Source organism: Dunckerocampus dactyliophorus, chromosome 1, assembly GCF_027744805.1.
Source record: "Dunckerocampus dactyliophorus isolate RoL2022-P2 chromosome 1, RoL_Ddac_1.1, whole genome shotgun sequence".
Lineage (NCBI taxonomy): Eukaryota > Metazoa > Chordata > Actinopteri > Syngnathiformes > Syngnathidae > Dunckerocampus > Dunckerocampus dactyliophorus.
This window is the reverse complement of record NC_072819.1, coordinates 46,279,335-46,293,666: the sequence shown is the minus strand read 5'-3', so window position 1 is coordinate 46,293,666 and position 14,332 is coordinate 46,279,335. Positions and strand designations below refer to the sequence as shown.

General features: G+C 42.5%; 1 protein-coding gene across 4 annotated transcripts in view; it reads left to right on the top strand.

The window, feature by feature from the left end:
• Window positions 1–14,332, top strand: part of zranb3 (zinc finger, RAN-binding domain containing 3) — a 101,159-nt gene that overhangs the window by 37,506 nt on the left and 49,321 nt on the right. For all 4 annotated transcript variants that reach the window (XM_054790434.1, XM_054790424.1, XM_054790453.1 and 1 more), the window contains 5 exons: window positions 64–183; window positions 5,429–5,548; window positions 5,695–5,874; window positions 7,263–7,439; window positions 7,973–8,432. In XM_054790434.1, the coding sequence (XP_054646409.1) occupies window positions 64–183; window positions 5,429–5,548; window positions 5,695–5,874; window positions 7,263–7,439; window positions 7,973–8,432 (1,057 nt within the window). The remainder of the gene's footprint in view (window positions 1–63; window positions 184–5,428; window positions 5,549–5,694; window positions 5,875–7,262; window positions 7,440–7,972; window positions 8,433–14,332) is intronic.

Genomic DNA, 14,332 nt, shown 5'->3' with positions numbered 1-14,332 from the left:
TGTGTGTGTGTGTGCGTGTGTGCGTGTGTGTGTGTCTGTGTTTGTGCATGTGTATGATGCAAGGCCGGAGCAGTGAAGGACTACATCAAAATGATGCTGGAGGCAGAGCATCTCAAGTTCCTGGTGTTCGCCCACCACCTCACCATGCTGCAGGCCTGCACAGAGGCCGCCATCGAGGCCAAGGTAACTGAAGCAAGCCCCCCCCTCATTCTACATTCTCTTGGTATGTGGAAGAAAGCAACCACATTCTACAGTCTCATCATCTGTCTACATTTTTTTTGTAGATTTTCTAAACCCTGTCTGTAATACGCATGATCTAACTTTGATAATGAGAGGAAACACTTTTCACGCTGAAGGGTGTTTATCTTTCCGTATAGGAGGAAATGTTAAGTGTATGCAGGGTCAGAAAATTAAATGTACTGTTTTATTTGCATATGTGCAAATTGTGTATTTAACACCGGATGAATTTTATACATTTGTTCTTATTTCTTCTGGATCTCATTTAGACTTTGTTCTTACTAGACTTTTACTAGACCGTCTTCTTACTAGAACAAAGTTTTTGTTGTTGTTGTTGACTGGAAAGGACATACATGGCAAGAGGTCTGCGGTCGATACGAGAGTTTTGAACAATTTTAGTGCTTTCCTGACTACACTTGAGGAACACAAGATCAGATCAGCTTGCTGACACCCTCAAACTGAGCTCGGACAGGCGAGAGGTACAGATTCTTTGAAATAAACGAGCTAAAAGTGCTGGCAGCTGCTAGCGAAGCCAAGCTAACTGACTATCTGCTGTTCAAAGCGGTTGCCCAGCAACAATGCCAAACAAAGAGCAAAACGACACCAGTCCTCGAAATCCGGGACCAAAATCAGAAACAGGGCTACAGTCCCAATCTGTGGCACAAATGTGACGAGATCCAAGAGACCTGCTAACACAGATTGGAAAAGTACGATCTCAGAACAACAGCCTCAAGAAGCGCTTCTCAGAGATTCACTGCGCAAAGATACCAAGGAACTACCAGATGACATCAAGGTACTACAAGATGATAATGCTGCCTTAATAAACCCCACAGAGAAAAACCATATTGAGGTATTACAGGATGATAGAAAAACAGTAGTGGATGATAATGCTGCCTTGCGTCCCCCCTCTTGAAGCGAAAGAAGCAAAGGAAAATCTCATGGAGCGAATGAAAAATACAACTGATGAGTTGGATCAGAATGCACAAATGAACAATGTGATCCTCACAGGGCTCCGAATTACACCCAGGTCAAAAGACAGGGCAGTCCAGAACAGAGAACCGGATGAAATGGATGTTCCTTCAACAAAGCAACAAATTGACAATTTCCTACAATCCAAGGAGGTGGATGTAGATATGGACACCATCGGTACTTGTCAGAAACAACGCCACACCCGTCATCATTGTTAAGTTCGCCAATAGGGAATTGAAAACCGCTCTGCTGGAACAGGGCAAGAAGCTGAAAGGTACGAAGGTCTACATAAATTAGCATCTGAAAAAACGTAATGCTGACATCGCCAACAAAGCACAAGACTTGAGGAAGCAGGGAAGGCTACAAAGCACTTGGAGGACCAGCGGAGGAAAGACTGCTTCTTGTCAAACATATGAAAGGTTTGGATAAATCTTAAAGATCACATCACCGTGACAACAAGGAGAATGGAGGATACAACCGACAAAGAAAGGACCATGCAGTTGGAAGGATTACATTCAACAACATTTGACATCATTGCCACGTTGCAAGGGCCTGCTCAACCAAACGTACTGGAGTTAGGAACCTACAGTGTGTGTCTACATTTAACAACATTCACAGACCAACACAAAAGACGACACGGGACAGGAAGACCTGGAAGTGGAAACCATTGAATTGGAGAATGGTATAAATCCGGACAACAAGTGAAAGAGAAAACCAACTTTCTTGCTTTTGTTTACAATGAACTGCTTTTATTGTACGGAAGAATAATGTAAATAGTGAATTAGTGCTTGTTGAATACAGGAAGTGAACAAATGTATTAGCAATTGATGTGAAACGGATTAAATAAGCTTTGCTTCTTCCTGCTCCTTTTCGGACATGTGGACTTGTGAATTGTAACGTGAAGCATTTCAATGTAAGCTGTATGCATGTTCGAAATAAAGTAAACCATAACCAAAATGGACATTAAACTATCCCTTATTTCACCTGTTAAGATCCTAGATTGTTTTCACAAATGTGTGTGACTTGGCGGAGGTCTTCTCTAGTGAGTACTTTACTGTGGCAGTACTGGCGTGTCTGAAAAGCCATGCAGTGCCCTCCAGTAAGTATTGGAACGGTGATGCCAATCCCTTTATTTTTGTTGAACACAGTTGGGTTTGACATCAAAAGACGGATATGAGACCAGACAGCAACATTTCAGATATTATTTCCAGGTATTTAATCTGGATCGGAAGCACAACACAGAGTAGATGGCACCTTTTGTTTGAACCCACCCACTTTTCATGTGAGCAAAAGTACCGGAACATGTGACCAACAGACATGTTTTCATGTATCCAGGTGTGTCTTGGATTGTATCAGTGTATTGCTGATACAATCAATAAATAGCACCCTGAGTGTCTACGCTCAATTTCAATCGGGTAGGGTAGGTTTTGCCCGTGTGCATTTAGAGGTGAAAACATGAAAAGCAGAGTGCTGTTAATGGGTCAAAGGAATCTGAGAGAAGATGTGAAGTGAATCAGAAGCATTGCACAAACATCAGACGTCGAAGAGGAAGCTCAAGGAAAGCATCGGTAGCTGATGAAAGAAATATTACAACATCTACTTTGTCTGAAGCTGACATTAAGACCTAAAGACCATTAAGAGCTACTAATAAACCAGGTGATGCACGACTATTTCAGCTAATAACCCTGCCATGTTTTATATATTTGCGTTTTAAACACAATCACAAAGCCTGACGCGTCCTTCCTTTTTCCTCACGCCGCGTACATTTTCTGACTCAGAAAGTAAACTTTTACTTCCACAACTTCTCTCCCGAGGCGTAATTCACAAGTCGTCACGAGCAAACAGCATCACTTAGCTCAGCGCTGGCAACCAGCGGGAGGGTTTGAGAGTGTGTGTGCGGCATAGGTCGAGGAGGTGTTGGATGTACGTAATTCAGAACGACAATGTGCGATAACACCTTTGTCTGCGAGACGCTCCTTCCTGCGTGTTCGCACTCACCAATTAGTACAGTGGGGCTAAATAAAGGTGTCCTCTGCAACAGATTGCGGTGAGAAGGAGCGGAGTGACTGATCATATGAAAGTACCAAGTTCTTGTATACAGTAGAGCAAATTCCACAGAAAAGCACAGGTGTCGCAACAGCAGGTTATTTTCGGAATGATTCACGGCCTTGAGATGTTGTTGACAGCAGACGGATGCTTGGTCGTGACCTTTAACCATGAGAAGTCAAACAGGCCTCGCTGTTGCTTCCTAGCGAGCTACCGCTTGATATTCCCGCAACTGCAGTTACATTTACCACGCGTGCTGGAGCTGCACAGTGTGAACATGCAGCAGCTCTGCATGACCCAAGGACCCAAACAAAAGAAAATAACACTCGCTATGGTGCATTAGCGACGCAGCCAAGTTGTGCTTGAATGAACTCTCAGCTGCTGCTCCCTTTGTTTGCTCCAACAAAATAGTGCTGTGTATTGCTGTTAATTCATCACTATCCCTCCACTTAGTTTTGTTCATTTGCACGTCTGTCACAAAAACATCCATAATACAAAGTACATAATAATACAATCCCCTCTGTCTGCAGTGCACGGCGCGAAACCTTCACCGCCCTTTTCAGCAATTGTAAAAGCTTTTATTCAAATCCAGGAAGGGTGTGCATAACCCTGGTCACGCAACATCACTCCAATTGCGTTTGCATGTTTCTCTTTCAAATGCCAGGTCTGTCTAGTAAAACAGATCTTTGATATCAATGGGACAAACCTGGATAAATAAAGCTAAATAAATAGAATACATAAGGATAAAGAAGATACCAAATATGGCTGGCAGACTGTATGCTAGTGTTTGAAAAGAGGAATTATTATCCTGACAAATAAAAACTTTGAATCAAAAACACTCATGGCTTGTTTTTGAAGGTTGCAAAGCTTGTAGTGCAACGTCCAGGCGAACGTCGGGGCTGTCTGTGTTCAAGAATTTGAAAAAAGGCTGCTGGAAATGGGATATGGAAAAACTGATTCAATTTTGGGTGCGATCCAAAATTCCAAATGTTCCCAAAATGCACCCTTATAACTAATTATTACTCGCTACTACTGCCACATTTTTCAACCAACTCAAGCCATTCCAACATCAAACTGTTCAACACGTTTAGGACATTCAGGCTACCTATATTTATACTGAAAAAATGTGAAAATGTTCCCAAAATTCACACTTTCCCGTAAAACTGCTATTACCGACTACTACTTTCATATTTCTCAACCGATTCGCCTCATTCCAACATCGACTCGTTCAAAAAGTCCGGACATGAACGCTATTAGCCACAACACAATTTTTTTTTTCTTCTGGAACGCAAAATGCCTTCGATCTAAAGAGTTCTAGCTACTTCCACATTTCTCAACCGTTTCAGACCGTTCCAACATCAAAGCATTCAATTAAGAACATTCTTGCCATTTTCCATAAACCTAGAATTGCCACTTTTCTTGACTTTCCCATTTTCAGAATGCAAAATGCCTTTGATCTAAAGAGTTATAACTACTTCCATATTTCTCAACCGATTCAAACCGTTCCACGCTGTGTTAGCATGTTAACATTGCTACCATGTTAACATTACCGTAGTAGCATTTTTAGCCATTTTCATAGGTAGACACTTACATAAAGACTTAGCACTATCATGCGAGGTGTTAGCATGCTAACATTAGCACGTTAGCATTGCTAACATGCTAACAATAGCATAGTCGCATTTTTAGCCATTTTCATAACTAGACACATATAAAAACACTTGCACTATTATATTTTGTGTTGGCATGCTAACGTTAGCATGTTAGCATTGCTAGCATGTTAACATTAGCATAGTAGCAATTTTAGCCATTTTCATAGGTAGACACTTATATAAAGACTTGCTTTTGGTAGAGACTATCATGTGAGGTGTTAACATGCTAACATTAGCATGCTAGCATTGCTAGCATGTTAACATTAGCATAGTAGCAATTTTAGCCATTTTCATAGGTAGACACTTATATAAAGACTTGCTTTTGGTAGAGACTATCGTGTGAGGTGTTAACATGCTAACATTAGCATGTTAGCATTGCTAGCATCCTAACATTAACAATCTAAATATGTAAGGACTAATATTTGTGGTGTAAATCACAATTTGGGGGGAACTATGGCACTTGGAGGATATCTGCGCTCTCAGAGTGCTTTTTCTTTTTTATTCATTTTTTTTTTACATTTCCATAGGCTGGTTATATTCGTATTGATGGAAGCGTCCCGTCCTCTGAGAGAATCCAATTAGTTCATAAGTTCCAGAATGACCCAGACACAAGAGTGGCCATCCTAAGTATCCAGGCAGCTGGTCAGGTACGCACACACAAACGCCAATACACACCCTGAAATAGTTCAACTGTAGTGCAACAGTATATACTGTATGTTTCCGCTTATGTGTGTGTTTGTGATTCATTTCTAAAGAGGCTTTTTTTGAGCATGCATTTTTGCGTCTTCACCAGGGTTTGACCTTCACCGCTGCAAGCCATGTGGTGTTTGCCGAGCTCTACTGGAACCCTGGGCACATTAAGCAGGCTGAGGATCGCGCACACCGCATCGGGCAAACATCGTCTGTCAACGTACACTTCCTCATCGCCAAGGGTACCTTTGACACCGTCATGTGGTCCATGCTGAACAGGAAGGTACACTGATATTGCTTCTATCTTGGCCATTACTGTCGGGGCCACTCGCCAAATCCAGTAGATGAAATAAGATTTTGCATGTGGGAGATGGCAGCCAGTTTGTAATATGCATCATCACAAGCATGTCTTAACCTTCCATTCAACAAAATCATAGTCGTGTTAAGATTAGGATTGGAGGAGGTTTCTGTCATGAGTTTTTGTTCTATATATCCACCTTCCACACATGATAACATTAACAAGGTTTCATCCAAAGTGTTATTTGCCACTGAAACACGTGACCGTGATTTAAATTTAACCCATCAACCTATAGGAGCTAACTGTTTCTACTGTTCCAGGTTTGTATTTGGTCATCTGTCCAAAACATCGCTACTTTCCATTTAGTCAAAATGCACACGCTGCTCCTTAATATAGTTTGGACAGTGGCGGGTGGCGCATTTGGTACCTGGGCCCTCAGTGGAGACTTAACCGGCCAGAATTTTTATAGGCAGACACCGCGAGCAGTGCCGTATGGGGGAGAAAAGTTAGGACAATTCCAAGGGCCCCTGATTGACATATACAGTATTGCTGAATGTTGCCATTCACCCTGAGTGGCTTTGGAACCCTCTTCCCCTGCAAAGTGCCAGCATCGTGACCCACTGCACCATCCAGCTGCTTACAAAAAAAATGGACTAACATTATACATAACTGCCAGGTCACTGCAATACCATTATTAATTGAGCAAGACACCCGCTTAACTCTTTATCTTTGAATACATTGTTACAGACACGCACGGCTTTGACTTTTTTAGCACTATTAACTCCCATCGGTCAGCCACGGCGCTCAGCCAAATGTAACGCACGTAAATGCAACAGCTTGGTGATGAAGGGTTCTACTCTGCAACATCATCTGGAGCAGTTGTGAATCAATATTTATCGAAATAACGTAAGACTTTTAAATAAAACACATCTACTCACCAGTAGAGATGTTAATTTCTCCCCCTCACTCAGTCAGTGAGGGCGAAACTTGGCTTGTCAAACCGTTTTGCTATGATCAACCAATCAGAAGACGGAAACATTCTGACGTTATTGTCAGCCGACTACTGGAATTTGAAATCTGGTCGGTTAAAGAAACAGCTCCATTGCTAATAGTGTTTGGGTGCCAGAACTCCCGATTCTGAAGGCCTCGGGCAGATTAGATTCACATGGCAACACATAGAACCTGAAATCTGGTTGGACAATAAAACTCAGATACACATACACTACGAGAAGCAGTGCAAGGAATACTAGGATTGAAGATGTAAATTTAGGCCAGTGCGTGCTTCTGCTAGTTATTAGGCTAGCAGAGAAGGCATTGCTGGCCCTGACTGCATACCACTCAGTTTGGACAGAGTCAGAATGTTGTCTTTAAAGGAAACGGTGACGGGCAGCACTCTGAATGGAAGGAAGGAATACCTGACGGCCGAGGAAGGAGACAAGGACAGATGGGACTTCCTTAACTTTGCCAGCGCCTGGACGCCTTGTGAGATGATACTTCCCTTGGAGGCAAACACTGGGCGGACGGCAGAAGATGAAGTGTACTTCACTCATGTGAGAATGTGAAATTGATTCATGATACTTGACAAATGAAACACTGTAGAGTATTTTTCAGGCAAGTTCGTTGTCATATTTTAGCTGAGTGATCATTTAGGGAAGAAGATATGTTAATCTTTGTTGTTTTTAAAGAATATGGAGTCAGAATCACACCATTTTTTATTAAAAACATGTACGATCAGGGGGAAAAAAAAACACATTGCACAACACTTTTGAAGTGGTTTGCTTTTGGTCCGCTGTGCAAAATCCATGATCCATATGGGACCGCCGGGTGTGTTTGTGGCACCATTTTTTTTTTAGTGTGGAAAATAATGTTACTGTCAGACAAACCAACAGCGTAAAAGCTGCGTCTGGGCTTTAGACTGCTGTAACCATTCATCATCTGTCACCAGGTGGTGAATTGTGTTTTTGTGCGACACCAAGACATAATTATGTCAGAAAGTGTTGCTTTTGTATGACGAGGACACGTAACATGCAGCTGAGATAAATGTTACAGTTGGGTTGATAATAAGGTTGTTTTTTCCCCTTAGTTTGAGAAGGAGAAACAGCATGATATTCGGAACTTCTTCTCACCGGGTGCCAGCAAGGAGAAGAAGAGGAAAAGAATGCAAGATAAAGAGTTCCCATCCACTTCCTCCAAAACCAGCAATCCTGCACCTGACGGTGGAAAGAACTCTGAGAGAAAGACAGAGGAGAAGGAAAAATCCTGTTCTCAAACGTCTGTCACAGGTGACAACAACTTCTCTCCTTGTTTGAAGAGGCTCCGGGCGTTGCAGACCAGCTCGAGCCGAAGGTCTGCATCCGGGGGCAGGAAAAGTTTGGCGCAGCGGGGTAGCACGTCGCCCATCTTCTCTGCTCATCAGGAGATGTCAGAGTCGGACCCTTCCACACAGACGTGGGCCTGCGGGGCATGTACGTACTCCAACAGCGCCCTGCTGCCTTACTGCGAGATGTGCGAGTGGCCACGCTGTTCTTCAGGTGTCACATCCGGTAGGACAGGCCCACACTTACTTTCTCCATTTTTTTTCTCCGCCATATCAGTCTGTTGACACACCACTTCTAAGCAGCATTCCAGAATAAGATGTGTGATTGGACGCTGGCTTGCCATTTTTTGAAATAGCTCAGCTGGGAGAATATTGGCTCGTTCGCATTCTCTCTCTCTCTCTCTCCCTCTCCCTCTCTCCCTTTCTCTGCTGATGACAAATTCTCAGTATAATTCTCACCTGTCAAACCGAGAGAGCAAGAGCGCTGCAAATGTCTGGCACAAAAGTTGGGAAAAGATGAGCTGGCTCTGGCTGATATGTCGGCCTGTGACTGAGTTACATCTGTACACGGCTCTGTGAAATTTTGATCGGTCTCATCAGTGGGGAGGCGTCTGAGCATGTATGACATCATTATGAGGGATGCAAACACACACACACACACACACACAAAATCACACAAATCATGTTGAGAATATGCAGTTACAGGCCATAACATTGGCGGCACTGGTTCAGTCGATTGATATCCATTAAGAGAGCTGTATCAAAAATTCAGTTTTCATTGACACTGTAGCAGTGGAATTCACAACATGTTCATTAAGACCATTACAATCTTTATATTTGTCATTTTAACTTGTGCTGGTTCATGCAGGTGCAGGTTAATTGATGCGGAACACCATTTTAGTTGGCACTAACACGGAACACGGATGGGTTCAGTTGGAAAGATGCACCTCTGGCATTTGCCACCATCTTGGTTATGACATCACACTGAGGACGCTTTCCAAGAACCAGACTCACCAAAACACAGCCATGGACATGCAGACAAATATTCACACCCATAAAACAACAATAGGCCTGTCACCATAACAAATTCTTAACCTTAACAAATTATTGCCGTAACGATATTATTGTCAACATTATTTCGAGGCCCTTTTTGTCACTGATGGTAATAGATGGCATACTAACGCGAGTGCGCCGTATCAAAAGCAATAAACTTTCATTTCTCAAGAGTATTTAACACTGTAGGTGGAATGTCAAGCGCTTAAAAAAAATTAAACAAAAAAATAGCATAATAAATTAAACGAAAAAAGAAAAAAAACCCAATGAAAATAAAATTGATTCTAAGTCTCTTTCAGCCGAAATAAGGGAGCATATCACCCCACTGGCTGCGTGTTCGTTTTAGAGTTGATTTTAAGATGTTATTGTTTGTTTTGAAGGCATTGAATGGGTTGGACCCTCAATACATCTCATCCCTCATCCAAATTTACACTTGAGCATGCTCACTGAGGTCCAAGTGCCAGCTCCGACTAGTGGTGCCTAAGGCGAGACTTAAGACCAGGGGAGACCAGGGCTTTTGTGTAATCGGCCCCAACCTGTGGAACACTCTTCCCCCCTCATGTAAAAACGGCCCCTGCAGTTGAATGCTTTAAGTCTCGTCTTAAAACACACTTTTATAGTCATCACAGACATTTGCTGATGTAGTCCTGTATGTTTCTGTTGTTGTCACAATTGTTGTTGCTGCTGTTGTCCTTGTCTCTGTCTTTTTTTTTTGTCCCCCTCTTATCCCCGCACTCCCCCCTCTGTTTTCTTTTCTCTTCTTCTCTGTCCCCTCCTGCTCCGGTCCGGCCGCATAATAACAAGCATCAAAGTCAAATAAATTCTTCTCCCTAGCAGAGTAAATCTGTTGAGCACTTGAGGGCAGTTAGATCTATAATTCTATCTGCCTTAAAAGCTGGACAGGACAGGGTAAAAAGAAAAAATAAGATAACTGTAGTTTATCACACCTGAGTACAATTTCTCTAGCCACACCCAGGTCTGATTACTGCCACACCTGTTCTCAATCAAGAAATCACTTAAATAGGACCTGCCTGACAAAGTGAAGTAGATCAAAAGATCCTAGAAGAAAAAAAAAAACACTTTTATTTTCTGGCTTTTAACTCCGCGTGAGTTTTAAAATGTGGATACACATTTTTTTAACCCGCCAAAAAATAAAAAAAATAATAAAATCTCAAGGAGCATTCCCGTGTGGACCGGGCGTAAGAGAAGGGGTAAGGAGTGGAATTGGCAAGTCCTTTATTTGATTTGATCTGTCCCTCCATCCGTCTTCTGACTGCCATGTGTAAAGTGTAGCACCTCTGGATTTTGCATCTGGATGGAGAAATGTATCTGATTCCAGATGGCAACAACAGCAGCCTTCATTAACTGGACACAAATTGAACACTGTTGCGGCGTATATTTCATAATGGAGAATTGTTTTTAATTAAACTGTCATGCATTACAGCTCACCTGGAATGACAGAATGTGATCTCGGGTGGGTTCGTTAGAAGATTGTACTTGTAGCAAAATAAAATAATGTATAATGACAGCAGAGTAGAACCATCCCCCACAAACATTTTTTGTTGAAATTCATCTACTTGTGAAACTGTAACCAGTGTGATGTCATGCTGAGCTTCAGTTGTTGCACAGGTAATTTGTCTCTCAGCACACCCGCCAAAGCAGCTCACAGGAAGAGGGTTTGTCCTTACTCTTGCGCTATCCCCGTCCTGTTTTTATCTCATTTGTAGCGTTGAATGGCTCTGACTGGCTGTATATTTAAATGTTTGATATGCAGCACTTTCATCGTCTTTGGGAAATGTTTTTCCTGCAGCCAACAGTTGTTGGACTCCCTGCAGACTCCAGGACAACCTATATCTTTCTTATTTAATACACCGTCCTCACAGGCTAATTGGCTTGTTTGTGGTGTGGTTTTAATGTTAACTCAAAACTCAATTTTGAACCCTTATCAAGACACTAATGGGGTCCTCGTTTGCAGATGAAACAAGAGATTTGATTGGGAAAGTCATGTCAAGGCTTTGCAGGATTTCACCGCTAACATCTTCCTCAGTGGGGACGGCGCAACACAAATTGAGCCGTCTCTCTTGACGGTCTTGCTCGGCTTGTTAGGGAAGGGGGGCAGCGGCGAGGCCAGGTGCCCAGAGACTTGTGTGACATTTGAGAAAGTCGTCCGCGGACTGGCCTTTTGAAGAAACAAGTCACAGGGAGGAAGGATAACTAATTAGCCCGTCGCTGAATCTCAGCACTTGTTAGGTTTCACACCTCAACTTAACAAATAATGTGAGAGGATGTGATTTAGCTTTAGGGGAATAAAAAAAAAAAAGATTCTGCACTAACAGACACATTTTTTATATAAAAACTGCATTATTGTCTAAAGCAGTACCTAAACATCAGTATGTGAACAAAAGAAAGTACAGTAGAAAATGCACTATATGAACCAAAGTCTTGAGACTCACCTTTTCATCATTTAGTTACCGCAGGGATCACTAACTGGCGGGCCACGGCCCGAGAGCGGACCCAGATGCCACTCTAAAACTGACCTGGCCCTGCAGTAAATAAATTGTTAAAGTATTTTAAGTTTTGACGGGGCCTTTCTATTTTGACCAGTGCATCTTTTTTTAGGCTTCATGGTACCGGTTGATCAGCTCAGGAAATACACTAACCAACTGCATGCGAGTTAAGGCATCCCATGTGATGCCACTCAGCCAATCAAATCTGTGCATTGGCGCTAAACGTCCAAGAGAGACAGATGAAAGAGGAAAGAAGTGACGCGAGAGACACGGAAGAATGGGTGAGACATACTGGGAAAGAAGATAGAAACGAGCGATAGATACGGATAAAGAGGACAGTGAGACGATTGAAAGTTGGACAGACTCACTTATGTTCATTTTTTTTTCCCCCTCTGGGAGCACAAAATCAGTTATGTGACTGTGGCACTCACAAAAAGTGTCAATGGGAAACTATGACACAAAGCGCGACGTTTTTGACCAAACATACCCAATTCTGAACTCAGGTCACAGAAAATACACAGTGTCGGATCTCAATATGAACAATCCACCCAAACCTTGACCCTGTGGGTCATTGGTTCTCACTCCTAACCCAGGGGTTTTTATAGTGCAACCTGCGCTCATATTTTTGGGGCGAAATTTATTAGGCCCGTGGAGAAGAGCAACAGATCTGATCCTTGCTTCAAATCAACTCTCCTGTCTCCTTCCTGCCAAAGCTGCATTACAGACTCGACAAACGAACCATTCACTCGCTCAGCCCGTGTGTTTCATTGCCTCATGGGTGATTGATGAAGACTCGAGTTTCACTGTCTCATGGGTGCAAGTTGTTACGCATGTGTGCCTGCACATGCACTCGGTGGCGAGTGAGCCGAGTACCCGATGCACTTTAGTGAATGACTCATAAGAACTCGAGAGAAACGGAAGCTCAATCAAGCAATTCCCGATAGGGGCGTTCCTCTTTTGCTTCCTATGCACTATCGCTATTGCAGCCTTGAGTATCGCCTGATAGCAATATGGATTTGATCTGATATCAGCATGAATCATGTATACTTTTATTACATATTTTGTAGTGTGGAATGTGATATCACATGATATTGCTCAGAGAAATAAAGTCAGCAACAGTAGGTATGAGAAAAACTCAGGAGTCTTGAATGGACCGCTCGTATCAGAATGTCGATATCGGCAATTTTAAATGCAGGCTACTCGTTCTTTGCTGATATACAAGGTCAATATTGGATGGTGGCGCCCCTAATTGCCAATCACTACTTTCTTAAAGTGATGCTCTTGCTGCTGGCGTGACTGAACAAGGCTTCTTGTGTGGTACGTCGCGTCCATTATAAAACCACACCTCCCGCATTCACTGGGAAACTCACCGTATTTTACTCTTCTTTACCGGCGTCCTCTCATTTTAATAGTTTCCAGGACTTCGCAAATATTATAACTTTGTTGTAAAAATTCTCTCCGGTTCTGCCAGGGCAGCACCGCTTCCAGTCCACTCCGCAACATCACCGTAATACATCCTGTAGCCAGTAAAGTCAGCCTTCCAAAATAAAATAAGCATGCCAGTAAAGGAGTTGCGCCACAGGGGTGTCCAGCAACACACCACCACTGCCGCCCCCCGGGTTTGCTGGTGGAAGACCAGAATTTCCCTTGTTTTCCCTCATTTTCCCTTATTTTCAAATGCAAATGTTGACAGGTGCTGTATGTATAAATCCCTTTAAATGTGCCCTTTTTAAGAAAACGATGAAATGACAATGTAATACTCAATTTGCAACTTAAAACAAACAATTCACAATTTAAGTGGGTGTAAATTGACTATTACATTGTCATTTCGCATTTTCAAACAATTGGGACTTCTCATTCCGGGTGCCCATTTTGTTCATTTTTGTTCACTTCCTTTCCTTCTGTGAATGGTTATGACATAATCCTTGTATCATTACCATTTTTTGTGTCTTAAAATCCTGCCTGATCTTTTATTTTCCGGTATGACATTATCACACTGCAGAACGAGTTTGATATTTCAAAGGGTGTCCAAATGAGCTCTGTAAGCCTGCAATGATCACCTGGGCAGAGCACTGCACAGATGTGCCAATTACTAGGATTGTTTTGTTAATGTTGATTGCACATCCACGACAATGTAGGAGAGCAATTAGGAAAACAATGTCGCATAATGATCATTCACTCTCGATGTAAATTGCATTCGACAACTTTGCTGTCAAAACAAGATGTACAGTTCTTGAACGTGTTCCAGGAAGGCCAAAGGTTGTAGCAGATCTCTGCCAAGGATGATGTTTTTTGTGCTGTTTCACAGAGCTACACCAAAATTGGCTTTTTTGTGTCCAATCCTGTTTACACGTGGCTTCAAAATTTTACCCAGCTTCTTTATGTTTGCTTAATTAGTTTTCCTGTGGGTAGGTACACTCGCTTTCTTCAAAGGACAAGGTCATTCATCCATGCGTTCATCCTTTCTCACATATTGTACGTTAAAACTAATTCATGATGACAAATGTTGTCATTAATGAGACATATTGACGGATCCACTTCCGTGTCTGCAAACTCACGGCGATCT